The sequence below is a fragment of the Momordica charantia genome, assembly GCF_013281855.1.
Source record: "Momordica charantia cultivar OHB3-1 chromosome 11 unlocalized genomic scaffold, Mcharantia_2.0 BLBB01000011.1, whole genome shotgun sequence".
Lineage (NCBI taxonomy): Eukaryota > Viridiplantae > Streptophyta > Magnoliopsida > Cucurbitales > Cucurbitaceae > Momordica > Momordica charantia.
This window is the reverse complement of record NW_028275159.1, coordinates 16,929,910-16,955,457: the sequence shown is the minus strand read 5'-3', so window position 1 is coordinate 16,955,457 and position 25,548 is coordinate 16,929,910. Positions and strand designations below refer to the sequence as shown.

The following is a 25,548-nucleotide window of genomic DNA, read 5'->3' as shown; positions in this document are numbered from 1 at the left end:
ACGTTTCAATTTAAATTTTCTTTCAACAAAATTGATTCATTAATGTTCTTAAGAGCTCGCAAGAGAACCTTGTGAACCTACAGTTTAATACAAAATTAATTAATTAAACTAATTAATTTACTGTTTGTAACGACCCGACTTTTTGGGACTTAAACTTCTAAGGGACGTTACTACATGCATGCTTTCAATATTTTTAAAGCCTTTTAAAAATAAATCATAATAAATAAAACAAAATAGAATCTCATAACATAACTTTATAAAATAAAATAGAAAAAAAACTTTATTTGGGATCCCATAAATAATGTTTTTTTTATTTTGAGCGGCAACGTCACACACCTTTTGAGCTTAGTGAGATCCCACCCAAGCATGCGCAACACTGCCAGGGGTAGAACGTTTGCCGAGCTCCCTCCGTCTACCAGCACCGGATGTGTAGGTATGTGGTCGATCCCGACAACGACGACGAGGGCATCATTGTGCGGCTGGAGCTGGGCATTCGCTTCCTCATCTGTAAAAGTAACTGCTGGTCCCAGATCGGTTGGTTTCACGGTTAAGACCTTTGGTGCATCGAGTTTTCCCCTAGCTTTTCAGGCTAGGGTCTTTTGCTCATTGACGGATTCTCCCCCTACCGGTCCCTCACTGATGGTGACGACAGCCGGTCGGCAGTTGTCCTTCTTCAGAGATTTTGGCTTTGGTTGTGTTTTGCCACCGTTATACTTTCGTCTATAGCATCCAAGCCCTAAGCCCTCACCGACGACTTTAGATATCCTCTTTGAACCAGGGACTCAACCTGGTCCTTGAGGTCTCTGCAATCGGCTGTGTTATCCGTGGTCTTAGTGGAATTTGCAATACTTGCTCCTGTCTTTCTTGGCGGTGTCGCCCCTAGAGGGAGGTATCCTCTTTGAAACAGGTTGTCGATGGGGGTTCCATCGATTCGGGCAAGTATCTGGTGTACCGGGATGCGAGAGGGAGTGTATTCCCATATCGCTGTGGTCGGTCAGCTCTAGAGTCCGACCAAGCCTCGCCGGACTCTCTCTTTGCAGCCGATCTATCCGTCGATTTTCGCTTGTCTAGTCGAGTCGTGTTGCCTGGCTTTTTGTTCAGGGATTGGGCTGTGAACATCTCCTCTCCAGCTGTGTGCTTGTTAATCCGGGTCGTGAGTTCGGCCATAGACCTAGCAGGATATTCGTATAGTGACCATACAAGTTTTTTTTATGTGATGCCTTGGGATAGTGCCCATAGGGCCACACTTTCGTTCAATTTGGTACTCGGAGCTTTTCATTCGAGAATCATGTGACATACGCTTTCAGGTCCTCGCTCGGCTTCTGCTTGATCGATGAGAGATGGCTTCTGTTCGGCTGTTGGTGTAGGAGTAATAGAACTGGTCTACGAACTTGCTTGCTAGGTCCTGGTCGCTCCCAACCAAATGTGGAAGAGAAATTGCTTAAAGCTGAAGAGGGGCAGGCGTTGGTGACGACCGACTTATCTTTGAGCAAAGAGGTAGAGGAGACTGCTTTGGATTCCTTGCATCAAGAATCCACCTAGGTTGCCAGTCTTGAAGCGGCCCTAACTGAGGCTAAGGCCATTCTAGACAACCCCGAGCTCTTGGAGTTCCATTTTTGTGGTATGGAAGGTTTCTGTTCTTTCGAGTAGGATGTTCTACGCAAAGGGTTCGACTTTGCTCGGATTCGCTAACAAGGTCAGTGCCTTGAAGAATGGGGACGTGTTGTTGATGCCTTCAATCGATTATGGCTTATGCCTGGTAGTCGCAAGTCCGAGGAGCATATTCAGGACTTGCTTTCTCAGGGGTACAACTATGACGCTGCTTTAGACGCGACTACTATCCAATTTGCGGCTCCTTCTTCTACTCCACCCTCTTAGGATTTCTCTTTTTTTGTACTACTTTCTTCTTTTATGTTTCTTTTGCGTATGGAACCCTATGTTTGTTGCCCTCATCTTGCTTGTAGCCTTCACTTATTTGTAATGAAACACGAGACCTTTTGATGTTATTGTTGTAAACGTCTTTGACGATTCTCTCCCCTCAGTGATTTCTCTATTGTTTGCGAGATGAGAGTCACTATCCTCGTTTGGAGACATGCTTAAGTTTGTCTGTTATTCTTTAGCAAACGTTGCCGAGTGGGAGCCTTGTTCAGTTTCTCCACTCGGGGAAATGCCTTAGGACATCAGTTCTTTGGAGGCTTGCTCTCGGCCGAGTGGTGTTATCCATACTCGGGGGTAGCCTTGGAACTTAGATTGTTCCTGAAAAGATAGAAATGCATCCCAATTGGAGCTCTGTTCGGCTGCTCCACTCGGTGAAATGCCTTAGGACATCAGTTCTCCAGAGGCTTCCTCGTGGCCCAGTGGTGCCTCGTAGGCTATCCGGACTTGAAGGCAGCCTTGGAACGTAGAGTGTTCTTGAAAAGGTAGAAATGTGTTCTCCTTGTTCGGTTGCTCCTCTCGGGAAAATGCCTTAGAACATAAGTTCTCCAGAGGCTTGCTCGAGACCGAGTGGTGCCTCGTAGGTTATCCGGACTCGAATTCAGCATTGGAACTTAGAGTGTTCCTAAAAAGGCAGGGATGCGTCTGAGTGGGAGGCCTGTTCGATTGCTCCACTCAGGGAAATGCCTTACAACATTCTCTAGAGGCTTGCTCGCGGCCAACTGGTGCCACGTGGGCCATCCAAACTCAGAGGCTGTCGTGGAACTTAGAGTATTCCTGAAAAGGCAGGGATGTGTCTGAGTGAGAGCCCTGTTCGGTTGCTCCACTTGGGGAAATGCCTTAGAACATAAGTTCTCTAGAGGCTTGCTCGCGGCCGAGTGGTACCACGTGGGCCATCCGGACTTGAGGGCAGCCTTGGAACTTAGAGTGTTCCTGAAAAGGCAATGATGCGTCTGAGTGGGTGCCCTGATCAGTTGCTCCACTCGGGGAAATGCCTTAGAACATCAGTTTTCTAAAGGCTTGCTCGCGGCCGAGTGGTACCACATGGGCCATCCGGACTTGAGGGCAGCCTTGGAACTTAGAGTGTTCCTAAAAAAGCAATGATGCGTCCGAGTGGGTGCCCTGATCAGTTGCTCCACTCGGGGAAATGCCTTAGAACATCAGTTCTCTAGAGGCTTGCTCGCGGCCGAGTGGTACCACGTGGGCCATCCGGACTTGAGGGCAGCCTTGGAACTTAGAGTGTTCCTAAAAAGGCAATGATGCGTCCGAGTGGGTGCCCTGATCAGTTGCTCCACTCGGGGAAATGCCTTAGAACATCAGCTCTCCAGAGGCTTGCTCGCGGCCGAGTGGTACCACGTGGGCCATCCGGACTTGAGGGCAGCCTTGGAACTTAGAGTGTTCCTAAACAGGCAATGATGCGTCCGAGTGGGTGCCCTAATCAGTTGCTCCACTCGGGGAAATGCCTTAGAACATCAGTTCTCTAGAGGCTTGCTCGCGATCGAGTGGTGCCACGTGAACCATTCAGACTTAGGGGCATCCTTGGAACTTAGAGGTAGTGGGGATAACATTCGCACGAGGTTCGCTGTTGTCCGTCTAGTGTCCCCATCTCGTTGGGGGTGGGAAACTTCATAGTTTGGTGGTAGGTGGATGAGACAGCTTTGAAGTGGTGTATCGCCGGTCTCCTGATGATGGTGTTGTAGACCAGAGGACCGTCGATCACCATACACTCCTCAATTCGACTGACTACTTCTTTTTCTTTCCTCAGAATGAGGGGCAATTCGATGCTTCCTTCATGATGGACTCGTTCACCAGAGAAGCTTACCAGCGGCGACGCACACCTTTTGAGCTTAGCGACATCCCACCCAAGTGTGCGCATCACTGCCAAGGGTATGACGTTTGTCGAGCTCCCTCTATCTACCAGTACTCGATGTGTTAGTACATGGTCGATCTCGACGACAATGACTAGGGCGTCGTTGTGCGGCTGGAGCTGGGCATTCGCTTCCTTACTAGTAAAGGTAACTGCTGGTCCCGAATCGGCTGGTTTCACAGTTAAGACTTCTGGTGCTCTGAGCTTCCCCCTGGCCTTTAAGGCTAGGCTCTTTCACTTATTGTCGGATTCCCTTTCGGCCGGTCCCCCGTTGATGGTGAGGATAGCCGACGGGCAGTCATCTTTCTTTGGAGACTTTGGCTTTGGCTATGCTTTGCCCCCGTTTTACTTTCGTCTACGGCGTCCAGGCTTTGAGCCTTCACAGACGAATTCCTTTGGGTATCTATTTTGAACTAGGAACTCAACTTGCTCCTTGAGATCTCTGCAATCGATTGTGTCATGTCCGTGGTCTCGGTGGAATTTGCAATACTTGCTCTTGTCCTTTTTAGCGGTGTCGCCCTTGGAGCGTTCCGACAATTGCAACAGCTTGTCGATGGAGGTTCCATCGATTTGAGCAAGTATCTGGTGTACCGGGATGCGAGTGGGAGTGTATTTCCCGTTGGGCTGTGGTCGATCGGCTTTAGAGTCCGACCGAGCCCCGTCGAGCTCTCTCTTCGTAGCTAATCTCTCCGCTAATTTCTCTTTGTCCCACCGAGTCGCGTCGCCTAGCTTTTTCTCCAGGTATTGGGCCGCGAGCATCTTCTCCCCAGCTATGTGCCTGTTAATACGAGTCGTGAGTTCCACCATAAACTTAGTAGAGTACTCGCTGAGTGATCGTACAACTTTTCTTTCTTTGATGCCTTAGAAGAGTGCCTATAGGGCCAAACTTTCATTTTAGTTGGGTACTCGGAGCCTCTCATTCGAAAAGCATCTGACATAAGAATTTAGGTCCTCGTCCGACTTCTGCTTGATTGAGGAAAGATGGGCTTCCGTTCGCCTGTTGGTGTAGGAGTAATGGAACTGGTCTACGAACTTGCTCGCTAGATCCTGGTAGCTCCCAAACGAGTGCGGAGGCGCGTCCTGGAACCATTGCCAAGCATGTCCGATGAGGGTTTCGGAGAAACCCATGTACTGTTCGGCGTCTTGTACCCCACCTGCCGCATCGCATCATGGTATGATGTGGCGTGGTCCACGAGGTCTGCCGATCCGTCGTACTTGTCCAACCAGGGGCCCTTGAACCCCTTTGGCAGATCTATGGCTAAGGTGCTAACAATGAAGGGTTCTTGGGCGATCTTGGAGGGTTCATATTGTGTGGTGTGGCCGACCCCCACAGTTCCAAGTTAGTTTTTTACTCGATTAAAGATCTCTTATTTGACCTAGCATAGATCTTCTCGGCGAGCCAGGTTCCCGACTCGTTGGGCCTACTTGACGTTTCAGTGCTTGTCTCCTAATCCAAGTGGGGGATCCAATATATTAAAGATTACAAAAAATATATATTTATAAATAAATAAAAATAAAGTACCTCTTTTATTTCATCCAAAAAGTCATTTTCTTTTTATTTCCACGGCCTGGCCTGGTCAGTACCTAGTCAGGCTTTTTTTGTTCCAATGAATTGTAGATGAAATTATTTATTTGATTTGAAAACACAAAATGTTTTTGAAACAAAAAAAAAATCTAAACAACAAGAATATGAATCATACGAAAGATTATTATTTCAATTCCTATGATACAGAAAAAGATGATATAGAATCAAACTGCCATTGCTTATTATTATTCTTTATTACTTTACTAGAATAAAAAAACTTGTTATTTAGTTAATTAAAATGAGTACTGGACCATGTCGGGAGCGGCTTCTGGTGAGCTTATCCTAGAGGTCTCTCGATCCTTCGAGAATCCATAAAGATGCTAGGGGGTCCCTTTCAGTGATTCCTCCTTCGGCCACGCTCCCGTTCGGGAGGGGAAAGGTATCTCGAGTTCGGTCGCTCAGGATGAACTCAATCTGCTGCCCCACCTGGGCAGTCATCTAGGCCTGGGCCGCTCTCATTTCGCTGTGGAACCCAGAGCTTTTCCAGTGGGGATGCCCCACTTTCCTTTTGCCCAGATGTCCCATCGGGGCGGAGCGAGCTGACTGTGTCCCGTATACCTTTCGCCTTTTGAGGAGCTAGGGGAGTTCGGACAGGCTTATCGGTGGCTTTGTGACGTCGACTTTCTCCGTTGACGGGGTTCTCGTAGGACGACTTTTTGTCGGAAGTCATCCTGATAGTGTCTTAATGCGGAGAACTAGTTTTCGTTTGAGGCTTCAAAACGTCGTCCCCATAGACGGCACCAACTTTGACGGTGAATTTTGACTAAGGGCCACGTGGTCTTCGGACAAGCAGTTAAGAGATGCATCGACCGAACCTAAAACCAAAGAACTTGACGTCGATGCCGTATCCTGCCTAATATACTCTGACGCTCAAGTTAGTAATCAGAGTAAAGATAGGAATGGGACACCAGAGAGTTCAGTGGCAGGTTTTTCACTTACCTGGTGTGGAGGATCGTCCTTCCTTTTATAGGCTAGAAACCTGACCAAGAAGGATGACAGTTGGAAATGGCAAGGGCGCTGCGTGCGATATGTCGGTGCAGAGAGGGGTGCGTTCCCAACAATGCAGAGTAGTCTCGTTGCCTGCGTCGCCTGGGCATGTCGTCTAGGGCCGTTGGTTGTGCCCGTCGTGTTGTGGGTGTGTACGGAGCGTAACCGTTTGTAGTGTTCGTCCTGTCCTGAGCATACACGCCTTCTGCTCGACGATATACTCATTGAGAATCGATTCTCAGTGGGCCCACGCCCACAGAGGGACGAACACGTGTCCTATTCGGAAACTACCTATAACATATATAATGTTGAAAATTCTCCATGTACAACTAATGATCTATTTGCTATTAATTTTGGTATTTTTTTTGTTTGTGAAAATGATTTATCAAAATCAAAATTGAGTGATGAAATCCTTTCTTTAATGTACAAGCCATAAATATGATATGTGTGTGCTTTAGATAGAAAAATATGTGATAAAATTTCACATTTTACCTATACATATGATATTTGGAATTTTCTTGACAATATATATAATTTTGAAAATTATTCTTGTACTACTAACGATCTATTTGATGTAAAGGATAATTATAATTCTCAAAATCAAGAAAAATCATGTGAGATCGAAAAAGCAAAGCATGATGAAACCGGGTTGTGTTTAATGGCCCATTCGAACAACGTTTGCGATCTTGAAAGCGATGACGATGAGGTAATTCATAAACTTCCTTCTTATGATGAATTGTTTAGTAGTTGAAAACATGCAAAATGACTTAGAAAAACTTGGTGCCAAATATGTTGTGCGTGGAAAGAAATATCATGTCTAAACTAGTGAAATTAAGTAATTGTGTGATGAGATTGCTTTATTTAAAGAAAATGAGCATGCTATTGTGCAAAATAATGAAATAAATGTCTCTTGTGAAAAGCATGTCTTTGATTGTAATGAGAGAAATACTTTGAACAATAGGACAAAATTTCTTGAAATAGAGAATGAGGATCTTAAATCCCTATCATGTGAATTAAAAATTAAATTGAATGATTTGAGAAATAAGAATGAGAAATTTGAATCTTTTTCATTGGAATTAAAGGATAAAATTGCTAGTTTGAAAAGTGAAATTGTTAATTTGGAAACTAGCAATACATCTTTAGAAAAAGAAAAATTTTTGGAAAAAAAAAATTACTGTCATTAAAACATAAAATTACTGTCATGTTCTGTAACAACCGAAAAATATATATATATATATATATATATATATATTAATTTTTTTAGTTGTTTTCTTTTATTTTCTCAAAGATAAACCTTTTTGTTTTAAAAATTATTTTCAAGAGATAATTTGTTATTAATATTTTGAAAATAAAAAGAAAGAGTTTTATTAAATCTTTATCTTTTTATGTTAGTCTTTTTTAAAAATGATTCATTAGGGTTTGTTATAAAAGCCCTTAAACCCTATGTTTTATTTTCTTAAACTGATAGACCTAGTTTTCTCTCCAAGAGAAAAAGAAAAGAAAAGAAGAAGAGTTTTGGTATTTTCTCTCAAGTATCGGTAAGCTTTTTCTTCCTGATTGTTTTAGTTTTACTTTTCTTGATCTGTAGTTCTTTAATTCAGGTTATTGGGAAAAGTTTTGAGGTCTTTGTTTTTATAATAAAAGATTTTAAGGACTTTTTATCCTAAAAATTTTCCAAAATTTTTAGTTTGAATTTTGTTGTTTATGAGACTGTTTTTGGACTCTTTTTTCATAAAAATTTTACCTCTTTGTATCCCATAAATTATAGCTTATTGTTTTGATTCTTACCTGAAAAATTTTATGTTTTTACCATGTTTTAAAGGTTTTCTATACAGTTTTCAGATCTGATTTTTCTGTAAAAAATCAGTAAATTGGTAATTGTTTTGTGAAAAATTGTTGGAAGTTTTATTTTATAAAACAGAAACTTTTCCAGATTTAAAATCCCCAAGTTTTCAATTGTTTAGAAGGTTTATAAGCTTGTTTCGTTGAGAAATTTTTCGTAAATTTGATTCATTTTGATTTATACCAATTCTTGTAATTTTAAAGTTGTTATTTTTGAATTTAGGGGCTTTTTAACCCAGTTTTTCATATATGGTTTTGTAGCCCTAAATCCATATTTTTCTAATTGTTTTGCATAAAAAAATGTTTTGAATGGGAAAATTGGGTAGATAAGATTTGCTTAGTAATTGGTTGAATTTTAAATCCTTAGGTAGGATTTAAGGATTGATTTTCGATATTGGCTGTTTCTAGACCTCTAAGTTGACAACTACCGAAGGGAGAAATTAATTAGATTTGTAGGATTCTGAAAGAGATAAGTGATTTACCATATCCCTTCGAAAAGTATTGTATGTGATTACCATATCCCTTCGAAAAGTATTGTAAGTGATTTACCATATCCTTTCAAAAAGTTTTGTAAGTAATTTGCCATATCCCTACACAAATTAAAATGTCTTTTGGATTTGATATGAAGATTTCAAATTGATATCTTGCATATGAAATTGAAGTTTTATTATGGCTTTGAAAAATAATTTGGCAATTGATATTATGTTTATTTCCAAAGTATTTGAAGTATTCTTATATGATTTGATAAAGTTTTGTTTAGATTTATTTAGAGGTTTGAAATTGATATTTTATTTATTTGTGAAATATTTGAAATTATGTTCTGGATGATTGATAAAGTTTGTTTGAAATTAGTTCAGTGTTTTGAATTAATTTAATATTGAATGTAAGTATTTGTTTTGCATTTTATTTGAAAGACATCTTGATTGATTTGATGGGGCTATCCGGATATGCCATATTTTTGTTTTGAGGATTTTGCTTATTTGGGGTAGTACCCTAATTTGTAATTGATGGATTTCTGTTTTGGCTTATTCGTGGGAAGACACTTTTGTGGTTTGACATTCCCTGGGAATGAAGATTCATGTGTGTGTTATTCACTCACATGACCTCACACTTAAGTAACCACTCTGTTTGTTTTGGTCGATATTATTTCGATAACTCTGTCCTAGTCGATATTAATTCGACAACTCTGATGGAAGCTTCTGATTGATTGGTGTTACCGACAGGTAACCACATATGTTCTGTAGGCTACCCAAATAATGCAACCTACAACTATGATTTTGAAAGTATGAGTGAATGTAACATTGTTTTGAGTGTTTGAATGATTTAGTTTATTCAAAAGTTTGAAAGTTATACCAAATGTTTTAGAAGGAATTTTGAAAGTGTTGATCGGTTGGTATTTTTGTTACAAATGTTTCGAAACGAAAAATCAATTTCAATATTTGATATGGAAATTGCTTAATTAGTATGTTTGTACTCATTTTTTCTGTTTTCTAAATGTTTTCAGATGAAGGTTCGAGTGACTGCTCTAATAATGATTGAGGAATAGTGTTCTGGCATGAGGAGTTGGAATCTATAGTATTTTCCATTATTTTTTTTTAGCTTATGAGAACTTGGTTAGTCTGCTAGTTATTCTTTGGCTTTATTATAGTATAGGTGCTTGTCAAAGTTGGGCTTGTCCTTATTTTGTCATAGTATCAAATTAAATAAAGAAGTTTTTCCCTTTAATAAATTGTTTATTTGTTTACGCTTCTGCATTTTTTCAGAATGACCGTATTAGAAAATACGGGTTATTACAGTTGGTATCAGAGCGATGGTTTAAGGTTCTGTAGACTCTAGGATTCTTAAGTGTTTTGTTAATGCTGAAGTTCATGCCAGAACATTAGGTTTGATAGTTTTGGAATTTTGAGTTTCGATAGTGTTTGTTTTCTATGTGATGGTTACTCAATATATCGTTATGATATAGTTATTTTATTTTACTTTGTTCTTTTTAATACTGCTAAGGATTGGTTGAGACATGCTTTGTAGAACAATGCCGCCATGAAGAACTGTAGTTCATGAGGAACTGTAAGATAATATCCCAGCTGTTCCCACAAAACCCAAGAACTAATAGGAATGCTACGGCCAATGATGTAGTCAATCTTATGGCACAACAGTTCAGAAAGCTTCATCCACCCTCTTTTGATGGTAGAAGCACAGATTCAATCGTTGCTGAAGAATGGATCGAGGAAATCGAGAATAATTTTGACTTTATCGAATGCAATGATCGTCAGGAAGTGGCTTATGCTACATACATGTTGAAAAGAGGAGCAAATAAATGGTGGAATATGACTCACAGAACATGGAATGTCGTTGAAAATCCTATGGGTTAGGATAGGTTCAAGGAACTTTTCTTTGAGAAGTTCTTTCCCCCGACTGCTAGGCAGAACAAGGAGGCAGAGTTTATCAAGTTAGAGCAAGGAAGACTGCCCCCGATAGAGTATGAAAAGAAGTTTGAGGAGCTTTCTCATTGTGCCCCTCATTTGGTGAACACTAATTGGAGAAAAGCAAGACAATTTGAAAGAGGTTTGAGACCAGAGTTAAAGAAGCATGTTGTTGCCTTCAGATTGATGACCTATGCTGAGGTGTTGCAAGCTACTCAAATCTTGTCACAGGATTTGGACAACACGAAGTCACTTTGCAAAGATGGTGGTTCAAAAAGAAAGTTTCATGGAGGATAGAGTTTGAGTCAACCTCATAAGAGGGTAGGTTTATAGTAGTAATGGACAGCAGTCCGAGTGTAAGACATGTGGCAAGAAACATACTGGGACATGCTACAAAGCGACAGGAGCCTGCTTTCATTGTGCAAAAACAGGACATTTCATCAACAATTGTCCACTGAGCCAAAAAGTAGATGACTCAAAAGCACAAGAGAAGAAATCAAGTAAAAAGGGCAAAGTCTTTACGATCACTAAGCAAGAGGCTAATGATGAGTTTAACGTTGTTTCAGGTACCATCCTCATAATTGGAATTACTGCTTTTGTATTGATTGATTCTGGTTCTACAAATTCTTTCATATCGGCTACATTTGTTAGAAAGTTTAAGTTGGCAGGTGTAGACTTGAGCTATATACTTAAAGTATCCACTCAATCTGGTAATGTGCTACATACTGATAAGGTAGTTAAATCATGTCAACTGAGTATTTCTAATCGAAACTTGATTGCTGATTTGACAATACTGATTTTGACGCTATTCTGAATATGGATTGGTTGTCTGTAAATCATGCTAACATTCTTTGCCATAAAAAATAGGTATTGTTCTCCCTTCCAAAATTTTGTTTTAAGGGAGTAAATGTAAGGATTGTTTAGTCTTTCAGTAAAAAAAAAAAAAGACAAAAAGAGAAAGAGAAATTTGGAATTATTGAAGTTTAAGGTTTTAAGGGGCATTATTGTCTTTTTGGATTTGAAAAAAAAAGAGAAGAAAATTGGGAATTGTTTTGTGAAGGGCACGTGTGTGTAGGTGTGGGTGGTGTGTGTGACATATGGTTGTGATTTAGGAAAAAAAAAACGAAAGAAAAGAAAAGGATATAAAATGAAAGGAAAGGAACGAAAAGAGGAATAAAGAAAACTCTATGCTTCTCCTTGGTTGAGTTCGAAAACTAGTGAAAGATAGGGAGTTGGGCAAATCGGGTTAAGAAGCTTGAATCAAATGGCTGAGAAGGTGAATTTGGGTAAGTTTATAGAGATTTAAGTTTAAGAATCCTTAAGTTCTAGGATTTTTGTTAATGTAAAACTCTGGGTTTTGAGAAATAAAGAGTCCTTTTGAGATTTATGGATTTTTCTTGAGTAGTAAGAATTGAGAACGTTTGTTATTTTTGGTCGAGATGAAAGATGGCATAGGATGATCAATTAACTGAAGAATATGTGAGTTTCTTACTTGGGTTTCCAATGGAAATTTGATGGAGAACTTGTTGAGTTGTTGCAGGAAATAAAGGTGAAAAAGAAATGTTAAGCCTATAAGTTGTAGAAGGGAATTTAATTTGTAAATAGAAATCTAAAATAAAAAGGGCAACTTGTTGAGAAAAGAAAAAAAAAGAACAGAGAGGAGGAAGGAAGAAATGGAGAAATTTCGTGGGTTTAATGGAGAAGAAAGAAGAAGAAGATGATGAGTTGTTGAAGAGAGAGAAATGAATTAATGTGGATTAGAATTAAACAAGAAAAAGAAAAGAAATTGGGTAAAAATAAGTGTTTCACGTGAGAAGATGAAAATAAGAGAAATGAAATTGAATGGGTTTCGTGGGACCCACTCGTAAGGTAGTATGAAAGAGAAGAAGTAATGGTTTTAAATGAAGACAGAGAATGAGAAATTTGGATAATTGATTTATTTTGAAGTTATTGGGATTAAATTGGAATTAGTTTATGTTGGAATTAAGCAAAATAATTTGGTATTGGGTTGATATTTTAGGTTAAGCGGAATTTGGAACAACGTACGATTTGGTTTAAATGATTTGTGAGTAATTATTTTATTAAACGTTTTGGATATGTATTGTTTATGCAAAGATGTGCACAACAGTGTGTTCCTGATTGTAGCTCGAACTCGGCCTCCGGACCGACCTGAACACTTGGGCGGACCTGCACAAAAAGGTGAGCACTCCGACGATCAAGTCAGTATAGGTCGGATTCCAAGTTTAGTTCGAAGCCAGAATTCATCGTACCTGATCGGGGAGTGAGGTCCTCTACTTATGGGTGGTGGTCCCGCTAATCTCGCGACGGTTACATTCGGTAATCTCGGGACCGTCGGTTACACCCGGTGATCTCGGGACCGACGGTTACGCCCGATAATCACGCCGCAGACAGTTGCTCACATCGGCCCCTACCGAGCTCCCCGGTAGGTCGGACCTGGGCCAGGTTCACCTCGGCCCTCATACTTAGCTTTCGTCGGCGTTGGTGGCAGCCATCTCGGCTATCCGAGCTGGGCATGACTCATGAGCCATCTTGGAGCACCAATAGGGGTCCTCCACGTGTCCAGGGTATTTCCTTCCCCAAACATGTATTATTGGAATTTATGAGTGGTTTATTTTAGAAATGTTTTTAGAAATATATTATGATAGAATTTAAAGGAAGTATATATTAGATATGTTTTAGCATTTTTGCTGAGAATTAAATAAAATGTGTAAGAAAGAATTAATCTAGAAATGTTTATTAGAATTGATAAATGTTTTATGATTTAGAGAAATGTTCGAGAAAGTTATGAAATGTTATTTAAAAAAGATTTCATAAATGATTTTAGATTTTTATGAAATGTTTAGAAAGAAAGATTTTAGAAATGATTTGAGAAAGTTAGAAAAGTTCTTAGAAATAATAAGAAAAGAATTTTAGAACAGTTTATGAGATTGAGAAGAGTTTTCAAACCATCATGTTATTGTATCCAGGTGATTACCCGTATGCTATAAGAATGTGTTTCTATAGTATACCTAGAAATAGAAGGTCTTTGGGACCATTTGACTACACGTGTTGAGAGAATTATTCTGCTATGCGTATTTGGATTACTCTATGCTAGTAGACCAGAATTATTCTGCTGTGTGTATTGAGATTACTCTACGCCAGTAGACCAGAATAGAATATGCATACATGTGTGGTGTTCAGTTTTATCAATCTGTTTTATGTTTGAAAGAAGAATGTTTTATATGTTTTAGAATGTGTTTTAAAGCAGGTTGAGAAGTTGGCGTAACTAGGTCACAGAGGATGCCAGGGAATGCCGGGACAATTAGAGCTAAATCCGGATTCTGAATCTGACTTGGGAGCATTGTCTTTTCACTTTGCCTAGAAAGAAATTTATATTGATCTTAAGTAGGTTGTTACAAGATTGATCTTAAGAAGGTTTACTAAGTTTTATGAAATTTATATTGTTGCTTCAGTTTTACTCGAGTTTTATGAAATCTAAATGAGAATGTTTGTTCTTTCAGTTTTATGAAGTTTATTTTAATAAGTGAATTTTCAGTTGTTTATGAAAGAAGTTTTACGATAATATTTTCTTATGAACCTACCATTCATTGAGCTTCCCAGATCACTGTTTATGTTTTGTAACGCCCCAGAACTTCCCACACACGTCTAGGTCACGTTAACTACCCAACTATTGAAACTTAACCCCAAACACGAGATGTCAACTCCCTGTGCAACAATTATTTATAAAATCAAGCTTCACCTCTCATCATTTTGACAATGAATCAATTCTATAGAATATTAATCAATAATAACCGTGGACAACCTCACGACGCAAATTTATTATTCCAACTAGGCATAACTCAATGAATGGAAGAAAACTAGAATAAACACCTATCCCGAAATAAAATAAACAACAAGTGGGAACCTCTCAATTATTCAAATAAAAATAAATAGTTTATCGACCAAAACATAGGGTCATAACCATCCAAAAACTTAAGCTAAGCAAAAGTAACTACGCAGCCTATGGTCCTCGCTCGTCATGTCTCCTCCGTCTCATAACCATGGTCGCCAACAAATCTTTCACCTGAAACAATAATTGCAGAGAGGGGTGGGGGTGAGTATATAAATATACTCCGTAAGTAGCCCTCACCAACACACGCACACATCATGCTCCACAAAATCATGAAAACATTCATAGTCATGCTCTCCATCACATTATGCAGTCAAACATAGGCACACTCCATAACATTCGACAACAACCACAACCATGAACAAATTAACTACCAACCTCGAGTCTCCCTAACATCTCAAGTACCTCTACGCTTATCACAGCTATCCTAGCCCTCCACAGTTAACTCTTTGAGTAGAGTCGGCCCCTGACCATTTTTTCCTAGAGCCCCGACACTACCGCATCGGCCCTCGACCATTTTTACCCAAGGCCCCAATGACTTCACCATCTATCGGCCTTTGACCATTTTTACCCAAGGCCCCAATAGCTTTCCTTCCAAAGGACTCCTCGCATCGACCCTCGACCATTTTTACCCGAGGCCTCGATACTCAATTAGTGACATATCAGCCCCCGACCATTTATACCCGAGGCCCTGACACTCACCCATTCACTTTCTCCAAGAATCCAACTCTCGCCAGAGTCATAATATATACTTTCTTAAGCCATGACCCATGCAGCTTTCAGCTCACCAACACAATTCAGCATGCTTCCACAACATAAACAACATTCTAATGATGACATGATAAACCAATCATGCTTTCACAATATAACATTTCTTAACAACAGCTCCACTATGAGTTTTGTCACAACAAAGCATAACCAAACAAATTTTAAACAATTAGAGCCCAACACAGTTCACCCAAATCACTTAATATCCAACATCAATATTCAATAAGCATTGCTAGATGTAATAAACACACGAAACACGCCGAACAATTCATTCATATTCAGACAACAACATCTCCACAGCAATTCTCAGCAGTTTAGCAAAGCAGAATTTACACCATTATCACCGACAAATATTCAACAACACTCCAAGTATATAGATTACCACAACCGAGAGCTACCTAACACATCAGCGTATCAAAATAATATCGAACATCACAAAAACAGCATATTAGAGGCCATCTGACACACATTAACGCACGCATACGCCCCTTGTCTACTTAATCACAACCGCGCCCTTAAGTTTTGCGTCGATCTCGCACCTAAGCACTAAAACAGAAAAATACAGCAAGTTACGTACACTATTCAGCCTTCGAAATCAATTCTAAGAGGGTTCAAATGACTCATTACCACCGAAATCGACTTCGTAGGGGTGTGGGTAACTTAGATCTAGCTCGCCAAGGTGTGGGTAGCCTAAATCGGGCTTCGAACGGATGTGGGTCAACACCGAAAGTCACTGGGAGGAAGAAAACGCCTCAGATCTGGGCCAAGCACGAGCTGTTCACTTCTGTCCGAGTCGGGGAGGGGTGCTGCAGGTACGGGGCACCGAAGGACGGTCGGACTTGCTCGTGGTCTACCCGAAGGTGTCGGATCTGGGCTCGTCGTCGCCACCCGCCGCAGCTGCTGCTACCTACGACGCCGAGACTGCTGCAATGGCTGCCACCGTCGGGAGCGCCGTCGTGCTGGAACGCCGGGAGACTTTGCCGCCGCCGCGAGAACGTCGTCGTTCGGTAGTGAGCCGTCGCCGCAATCGTGTACCCACGCCGGAAAACGCCGCAATGCAGCGGGAAGGTGACTGTTGCCCCACCGCGACGCCATTGTGCCTGCTACTGTGACGAACTCGTCGCCACTGGATCGGTCGCCGGAACGAGAAAAGAGAGGAAGAGAAGGGGGGTGGGCGGCTAGGGCAAGAAGGAAGAAGAAGAAGAAAGAAAGAGAACTTGGGTGCTAGGGTTTCTTTTTGTTTTCTTTCCTTTTTCCCTTTTCTTTCCCTTTTCCTTTGTTTTAAAACGAAAAAAAACCAACATAACCAAGCCCAAGAGCAAAAGAAACCCATCCCAACTTAAGACAAAACCAACTACACGGAGCTCGATAAATATAAATTTAATTAGAGTTTAGAGCCCGATAAATATAAATTTAATTAGAGTTTAATTTAAAAAAAAAAAAATCTCCTGGCTCGAGACTGACTAACCTGAGGGACTCGGGGCGTTACATGTTTTGTTTTTTCCCCCTAGGATGTATCTGAGTGTTCGAGTTCCTAAGCATCTGATTTTCTGAGTTTCAAGGAGATAGTAGTTCAGCTTCTGCCACCCATAATAGTTCAAGAGTTGCATGACATTCTATATGTATGTGTTGGTTGTTTGTAAGAAGTTTTATCTGCACCTTTTTGATAAATCAGAATAAAAAGAATGTTTAGAATGGATGTGAGATTGATTGTTTGTAAAGATTTTAATTTTATAGTGCACCCATTCAGAGTTTGTAAGTCAAAGATCAAGTCAGAGTTAAGAAAGAAGTTGGCCGTGGACTTCGTAGTTAGTTGAGGTCTATGGTCGGTGCGACTCGTTCTAGGACTAGTAGGTGTTTTGGGACGGGTCGTGTCAGTAACAGTACATCCTCTTCCAAAGATTATATCTGCACTTAAAGCATCTAAGCTGATTGAGAATGGTTGTTGGGGTTATCTAGCCAGTGTAGTTAACACGGAGAAGACATGTACGCCAATTGAAGAGTTACCTATAGTGCGTGAGTTCACTGATGTTTTTCTAGAAGATTTTCCTAGTCTGCCCCCTGACAGAGAGATTGAATTCTCTATTGATTTGGTGTTGGGAACTGCACCATTGTCCAAAGCACCCTATATAATGGCCTCTGCCGAACTTCGAGAACTCAATGAACAAATCCAAGAGTTGTTCGACAAAGGTTTTATTCGTCCAAGTGTTTCGCCTTGGGTTGCTCTTGTCCTTTTTGTTAAAAACAATAATTCATCTTTTCGTCTGTGCATTGATTATTGGGAGCTCGACCAAGTGGCTATAAAGAATAAATACCCACTCCCTCGGATTGAAGATTTATTTCACCAGCTACAAGGCGCTAGTGTTTTCTCAAAGATTGATTTGAGGTCAGGCTATCACCAGTTGAAGATTAAAGCTTGCGAAATCCAAAAGACTGCATTTAAAACACGTTATGGCCATTATGAGTTCTTGGTCATGTCTTTCGGATTGACAATGCTCCAGCTGTCTTTATGGATTTGATGAACAGGGTATTCAATAATTTCTTGGATAAATTTGTTATTGTCTTGATTGATGACATCACTACAACAAATCTTGGTTTTAATGTCGGACAAAAAAAAAACTGAGGAAATGATGTCGGACAAGAAAAACACGGAGGAAATGTGTCGGACAAGAAAAACACGGAGGAAACCATGTCGGACAAGGTAAAAAACGCACCAATTTTAATATATATATATTTTTTAAGTATCTATGTCGGGCCTAGCCCGCCATTGTAAGTTTAGTTTTAATGGCGGGCCAGGTCCGACATGGATAATGTGTGATTTTAATTAACCCTAACTTCAAAATTTCACCCAAAATTTTACAATCGATAATTTTTTGCCTCCCACCTCCCTTTGCGAAGCCAGCTTCAACTTCAAAACTCTTTCTACCATCGTTGTGAACCCAGCTTGACTACGTGGGAAGGCCAACGAATAGCCATGAACGGCGGTGCGAGCGACGGTCCAGGAGTGATTTTTCGGCAGTGGCGAGCTTCAATTCGGTGGTAGGCGGCGGCGACGAGCTAATATATTAGGCGGCGGCCACAACATCGAAGGTTCCATTCTTCTTTTCTTTTCTTCCCTAGTATTAGCTCGTTTTCATCTCCTTCTAGTTTGGTAACTTCTCATTTTCTTATGGTTTGAGTTTATGTTATTTAATCTATAACTTTAGTTTTTTTCTCTTTCTTTGTTGCGCCCTGTTGCACGAATGAAATAAAAAAAAATTGGAGTGGGTTTAGAAGGGAAGGGAAGGGAAGGGAAGGGATGGGGATAATATTGTTTGTTGGAGGGAGAAGAAGATCCGGAAAACGGAAAATGAAGATGAAAAAAACTAAAGAATCTAGAATTGAATAGGGAAGGAGGAAAATAATCTTGTTTGTCCCTTGCCATTTCACTTTATCACCACTTGACAAACTAATCATCTACCGCCTACGCCTTCACCCACTCTCTATCTCATCTTGTAGATTTTAGATCGGTAGTCATAGTCATCATTTGAATTGGTTAAGTGTTGTTGCTGCTGCTTGGTGAATTAAATTGAGATGTGTGGATTTAGAAGACATGAAAGCAGTTGGTTTTGTCTTGTCTTGGGCATAGAATGGTTTTTTCTTGTCTTGGGCATAGAATTTAACCAAAGTCGACAAAAGGGTGAAGCCGAATGGAATGACAATTGGCATATTTTAAAATTCTAATTCCACACGCCATTCACCCTCTTTTAGTCTCTACTTTCTTGTCTTCTCAATTCTATTGTGCACTTTGCTACTCCCATCAATAATAATACTACTTTCAGATCATATTCACTCACCCTTCAAACTAACCCAAATTAGCGTGCAGATGAGCTTCCATCTGATCATTGAAAAAAATAAACAAATAAGATCAAAGACCCGAATCAGATCTTTTTTTTTTTTTTTTTGCAGCATTTTCTACAAACCTTTGAAAGTTAAAATAATAATAATAAAAACAATAATAACAAACACTTTTTCTTCTGTAGGTGAGTGTAGAGTACAGGCAGGTGGGGTCCATCTATATTTCCGTTATAACCTTCCATGTTTACTAGCTACCACTTTACACACCCCAACTTATCAACCATTTGTTTCTTAATCATTCCTATTTTACTTCTTAAGAACCCGACAAAATACACAAGCTTAACCATTGTTTTTTCTTTTTGTAGATTATACTTTCATAAATTTAGTCATGGATAAGTCGTGGATGACAAAAAATAAAATGTCAACCGAGTATAGTTTAGGGGTTGAGATGTTTATTGAAAATGGATTACGACATTCAAAAAGATCAAATGACATTTGTTGTCCATGTTTAAAGTGTGTGAATGCAAAGTCTCAAAATGTGAATGTAGTAAGAGATCACTTATTTGTTTATGGTATTGATTAAAGCTATAAGACATGGATTTTGCATGGTGAATCACTACCGATTAAGAGAAACATTGAAAGTATGTCTGATAGCGTACAAGAAGAAGTTGATGATGACGACTTTGATGACACAATAGGGATGTTTGAGGCTGCATATGATTACTTTGATGAAAATCCACAAAATTTCGAGGAGCTACTGGGTGATGTGAAGAAACCATTATATTCAAATTGTAAGAACTTTACCAAAATATCTGCATTGTTGAAGTTATATAATTTGAAGAAACCATTAGGTGAGTTTGTTTCACCATCCCTATATTTTAATGTTGCCAAAAGGAAGTCAAATTTGGGATTGCAACCTCAAGACCAAGCTTAATTGAAGACTCAGAGCTCACAACCAAAAAAATCCACAACTAAAGTTAGTAATGTCTCAAAAAAAAAGGAGAAAGGGAAGGAAGTTGTCAATACACCTACTAAAGTTTTTATCCCAAATGAACAACCAACAGTGGTAACTAATTTGTTTTAGTTTTGTCACTTACTATTTTTGGGCACGACACTTATCTTTTTTGTGCATAATATTTAACATTTTGCTTTTAAATTTTCTAAGGGAAAACTGTCTCATCTGGCTATTGGATCGGTGGAGAACATTGTTGTAGTTGGCACAGTATTTGATAATGACGTTCAAAGTCCAACAATTCATGGAGTGCAATTAGGTGTGGACAACGTCCGAGTGATGGTAGACATTGTCATGGGCGAAGATGCTACGATACCAATTCTTATGAAAGGTGAGATAGAGACATTAAATCAAACCATTGGTAGCTTTGTGGCATAACCTCGTCGACTAGTAATTTTAAATGAGGAGAAAAATGTATGTCTTGTTCTAACTTGAGTGAAGTTTTAACTTTTCGTTTGTTAAATGTTGTTTGTAATTTTGTTTGTCAAAGGTTCCTTCTCATGGAACATCCAAGCCAAGAACACAATCATCTGAACATATTGATGTCCACATGACTATTAAACTCCTAAATCAATATGGCGTGCGTCAAATGAACAACAAGGATGTAATTGAATTCAATATCGGTGATTACATATTTTGAATGGAGTAGATCATCGGTTTAACACGTGATGACATCATGCAATACTGCGAAATGATTCAAATAGGCTATATGTGTATGCTCATGTGCATCGCGTAAGTATATTAAATCTATTTCATATCTTAACATCGCTAACTATTAAGTTTAATGTTTTACAATTATATGTTTAGGTATCTTTGGAATGAATGTGAGGAGGAGACACATAAGAAGTTCGTGGTGGTTGACCCTGACAACATTGTACCATAAATTATGTCTTAAGAAACTTGTTCTAGACATCTAGCCAATAGGTTAGACATGAGTAACTTGGAACAAGTAGTACTCATCCCACATAACCGCAGGTAAGCTATCAATTTAACTTGATTTTACTTATTTACTGTTTCTTTAGTCCATCCATGAATGTAATATTATCATGTCGGTTATTAATAGTTTTCACTGAAAGTTGTTTGTTATACATCTTCGAGACAATTGTGTTATGTATTGGACTCTCTAGGAAGTAAGATTGAAGAAAATTATAAGGGAATCATAAACACGTACGTGTCTTGAACTCTTATAGTTATAATTTTTATAATTATGTCATTCTAATGTTTCAAGTTATTTAGATCATTGAAAATGTGGCAAGCCAAACACTCTATTCAACATTGTCACAGTACTACAATTTGGAAACTTGTGAAGGTAAATTTGCATTTGATTACATTTTAAATATGCTCAAATTTGCATTGAAATCTTTTGTTATCTCATAATTATGATATTTTTCAAATTTTCTATATGTAGTGTCCTCGTCAACTAGGTTCTATCGAGTGTACTATTTGCAAAATTATATACGAGAAATAGTGCGGAACCCTAATACCCCCATAACTGAACTTGTACGTATTATCATATACCTTTATGTGTTTATATATGCTTTATCCTTATATTAATGGACATCATTTGTTGGACGATTTGTGTAGTACCTATGGATTGATTACTTTTGTTTATTTGATGTAAGTATTTTGTTCGGGTTACTTTCTGTAGTAGTACTTAGTAGATTTTAAATACTTGGTCTTGTTTATAATATATAGAACTTTGGATTGTTATGCTGAATGTAGTTTTGTTGGAGGGACGGGCGGTCCCATTTGTTTCTGTGTGGGAGGGTGTTAATATATAGAAGTGTTTGGTTGTTGCTGAATGTAGTATATTATTGCTTTTCAAGTTAATTTTGAGTTATTCTAAAGTAGAGAGATCATGTTGAAATTTGTACTTGTTTGATTGACTGGGCGTTTATGCTGAACGCACGCACTAAGCGTGGTAACAATTATATAGATGCAAGCGCACACCTGTCAGAGTAATATAAAATGGATGGAGTATCCAAGTATCGATCCTCAAGGACTTCTAAATAATTTCCAAACTCTGAAGTTTTAAAGAATAGTGAATGTTGAAATGAGTGATTCTTGTAAAATGGGAAGTGGTCACAAATAATGGTTTTGGATTTGGGATTTGGACTTATAATGATAAAACCTAGCCCGATTTACTTCAAGTTAGCCAACAAAGAATCAAGGACATGCTAAGGACAATATGCTTTTTACTTTAGAAACCAACGACTACGCTTCTCACTTTACTTATGTCTAAGCAAGTTCAAAGTCCTAAGACATTCCCTAATATGTCTATTATGAGATATATCTTAGTTTTAGGATGGAAATAGTCGCAACCTCGGGTTAAGGTCCTATGTCTAGGCTACTTAAGCGGAACCCTTATGTCTAAGGCGCTCCTCTCATCGGTTTAACCACTCAACAATGCAAATAAGCAACCTTTTCAGTATTGACTTGTTAAGACTTACAGTGGCCTTCTCTAAATCCTAACTTTTTGGGAAAACATGTTGAGCAATGAATGGAAAGTAAAAACACTACTTCTTAGCAACCCTTTTTAGACATAAAAGGCTAACTATCCATAACCGTGCTAGAGACGGGAATTTAGAAAGACATATTGAAGAAAATACAGCAAGTAAAATGGTTGAATGTGGAATGCATGTGTGAAAAACAAAAGTTAACTAACGGAGAGTTTTTATCGGGATTGAGAGCTTCGCCCTTCTCTTTCAAGCAAGGGGGAGTGTCACGTGCTCTTTCCTCCAAAAACACAACTCTCTTAACTAAAAATAAAGTAAAGGCAAGGAGAAGATAAGCAAAGTGCTAGATTTTTATATATTTGAATAAGTAGAAAATAACTAAGTACAAATGGAAACAAAACAAAGCTCAATAAAAGAATGTAAAGTACTCGGGATTTAAAAACCAAAAGCAACTAATGAAAGCAACTTAAAAGTACTTAGAAAGCAACAAAGAAACACTAAAAATGATCAAGAGAAGGAAGCAATGCTTGATGAATTTGGTGGAGAAGTTGCTGGAATTTATAGCTGTGCAGAATTGGTTAGGTAGGTCCTAAAACGATGGTGAATCACCTATTTCCAACTCTTTTGACTGACCAAATCGTGCTCAAACTGATAGTGGAACACTTCTTCTACACGTATGCATCGGTTGGAACCACCAAAACGCATTGGAAGACGCGTTTCATTAAGGGCAAAGTTGGAAGAAAACCTGTTTTTCTGCAGGCTTCCCAGGCGCCTGGCGCCTCCCATGTAACTTTTTCGTCTTTTTGCTTCTTTTGATTAATTTGCACTCCCAAATGGTCCTAAAATGTCATAAATACAATATAAGCCATCCACAAACCATAGTATATGAATTTTGCATGAATTGGAACTCAAACGATCGAGAAAAATCCGAAACAAAGCTGAAACATAGTAAAAACAGCATCTAAAACCTTCTTTTTACGCATGTAAACAAGCGTAATCATTGATCAACTCTTAAATAATTGTGTTTTGAGTTTAAGGTTAGTTTTTGAGTTAAGTTTTAGAATAGATCATGATGTTGAAATTAGTTTTAGTTGCATATTATGTTTCTAGTTTCAATAATATTGAGATATTATTTTGTGTCAATAAGTTGGAAGGAGATATATTGGTTGGTTAGTTTTGAGTTCTATTTTAAACTGGGGAGGTCATGTTGAAATTTATACCTTTTTTATTGTTTGTATTTTGAATCTAAAGGTTAGTTTTTGAGTTAAGTTTTTTGAATAGATCATGATGTTGAAATAGTTAAGTTTTAGTTGCATATTAGTTTTTGAGTTGCAATAATATTGAGATATTATTTTGCATGACTTGGTTGGAAGGAGATATATGGTTGGGGTTAGTATTGAGTTATATATTCTAAAGTGGAGAGGTCAGGATGAAATTTGTACTTTTTATTATTTGTGTGTTTTGAGTCTAAGGTGAAATATTATCATAAGTCTGAAGGAAATATATAGTTGGTTAGTCACGTTTCGGCAACCAACTATTTTTTTAATTAAATTATTCACGAAATAATGACGGTCAATGTCTGTCATGAAATATAGTCATTCCATGATGCACGAGACGTAGATATAATGACGCTCAAATAATGACATACAAACAATGACGCTCAAACGATGACGTACAAACAATGACGCACAAACGATGACGTACAAACAATGTCGCACATATAATGACAGGAAAAAACCGCCATGTAGAATTAAGCGAAATAAGGACACTCATAAAGATGTCGGTCACCGCCTGTCATTGTTATCCTTCCATGACGGGCATGTTTGTCATGGAAAAGAAGATTTACATGACGGGCAATGCCCGACATTAAAATTTTCCATCATTGAAAGGAAACAAGGACACTCGTATAGATGTCGGTCACTGACCGACATGGTTACTCGTTAATGACGGGCAATGCCCGTCATGAAAAGTCGAGTTTGTTGTAGTGATCTTAGTTTATTCCAAGATAAAGCTTGAGCATGAGCTGCACTTAAGACAAGTATTAGAGGTATTACGGGAGAAAAACTTTATTCTAAATTTAATAAGTGCGAGTTTTGGCTTAAGAGCATTGCCTTTCTAGGACATGTGGTGTCCAGAAAGGGGATCTCAGTGAATCTAAGCAAAATTGAGGCGGTTATGAATTGGCCACGACCCATCAATGTATGGGAAATTTGAAATTTTCTTGGCTTGGCTGGCTATTATAAAGGTTCGTGGAAGGCTTTTCCAAGATTTGATCTCCTTTGACTCAGCTAACAAGAAAGAATGCACGTTTTCAATGGTCAGAAGATTGTGAGCAAAGCTTTAAGGAATTGAAGAAGAGACTTGTTACTGCTCCAGTTTTAATTGTTCGTAATGGGGATTCAGGTTTTGTGGTTTACAGTGATGCGTCAAGAAATGGGTTAGGTTGTGTACTTAGCAAAATGGTAAAGTTATTGCCAATGCTTCACGACAACTCAAGAACCATGAACAAAATTACCCCACTCAGGACTTGGAGTTAGCAGTAGTTGTGTTTGCTTTAAGAATTTGGAGGCATTACTTGTATGGTGCTCATTGTGAGATTTTCACCGATCACAAGAGCTTAAAATATTTCTTTACTTAGAAGGAATTGAATTTGTGTCAACGACATTGGTTGGAGTTAGTTAAGGATTATGATTGCATTATTAGGTACCATCTTGGTAAGGCTAATGTAGTGGCAGATGCCTGAAGTAGAAAGTCCTCAGGTTCAGCAGCCTTACTCACAACTCAACAGCATTTAACTAAGGATTTTGAGAATTTAGCTATCGATGTGACTACAAAAAGTGTATCGTCGTTGTTGGCTAGCTTGGTGGTTAAACCATCTTTAATTAGCATGATCAAACATGCTCAACTTTCAGATCGAGCTTTGAAGAAA

At 38.9% G+C, this 25,548-nt stretch overlaps 1 protein-coding gene across 1 annotated transcript; it reads left to right on the top strand.

The window, feature by feature from the left end:
• The first annotated feature begins 10,270 nt into the window (after window positions 1–10,270).
• Window positions 10,271–10,933, top strand: LOC111024753 (uncharacterized). The gene is made up of 2 exons (XM_022302524.1): window positions 10,271–10,489; window positions 10,586–10,933. The coding sequence occupies exons 1-2, from the start codon at window positions 10,271–10,273 to the stop codon at window positions 10,931–10,933; spliced, it is 567 nt and encodes a 188-aa protein (XP_022158216.1).
• The last annotated feature ends 14,615 nt before the right edge of the window (window positions 10,934–25,548 follow it).

Excerpts from the sequence above, each read along its gene's own strand:
- LOC111024753 (XM_022302524.1), top strand. The coding sequence starts at position 10,271 with ATGAGGAACTGTAAGATAATATCCCAGCTGTTCCCACAAAACCCAAGA. Across the intron at positions 10,490-10,585 it reads AATGCAATGATCGTCAGGAA|GATAGGTTCAAGGAACTTTT; the intron begins GTGGCTTATGCT and ends CCTATGGGTTAG.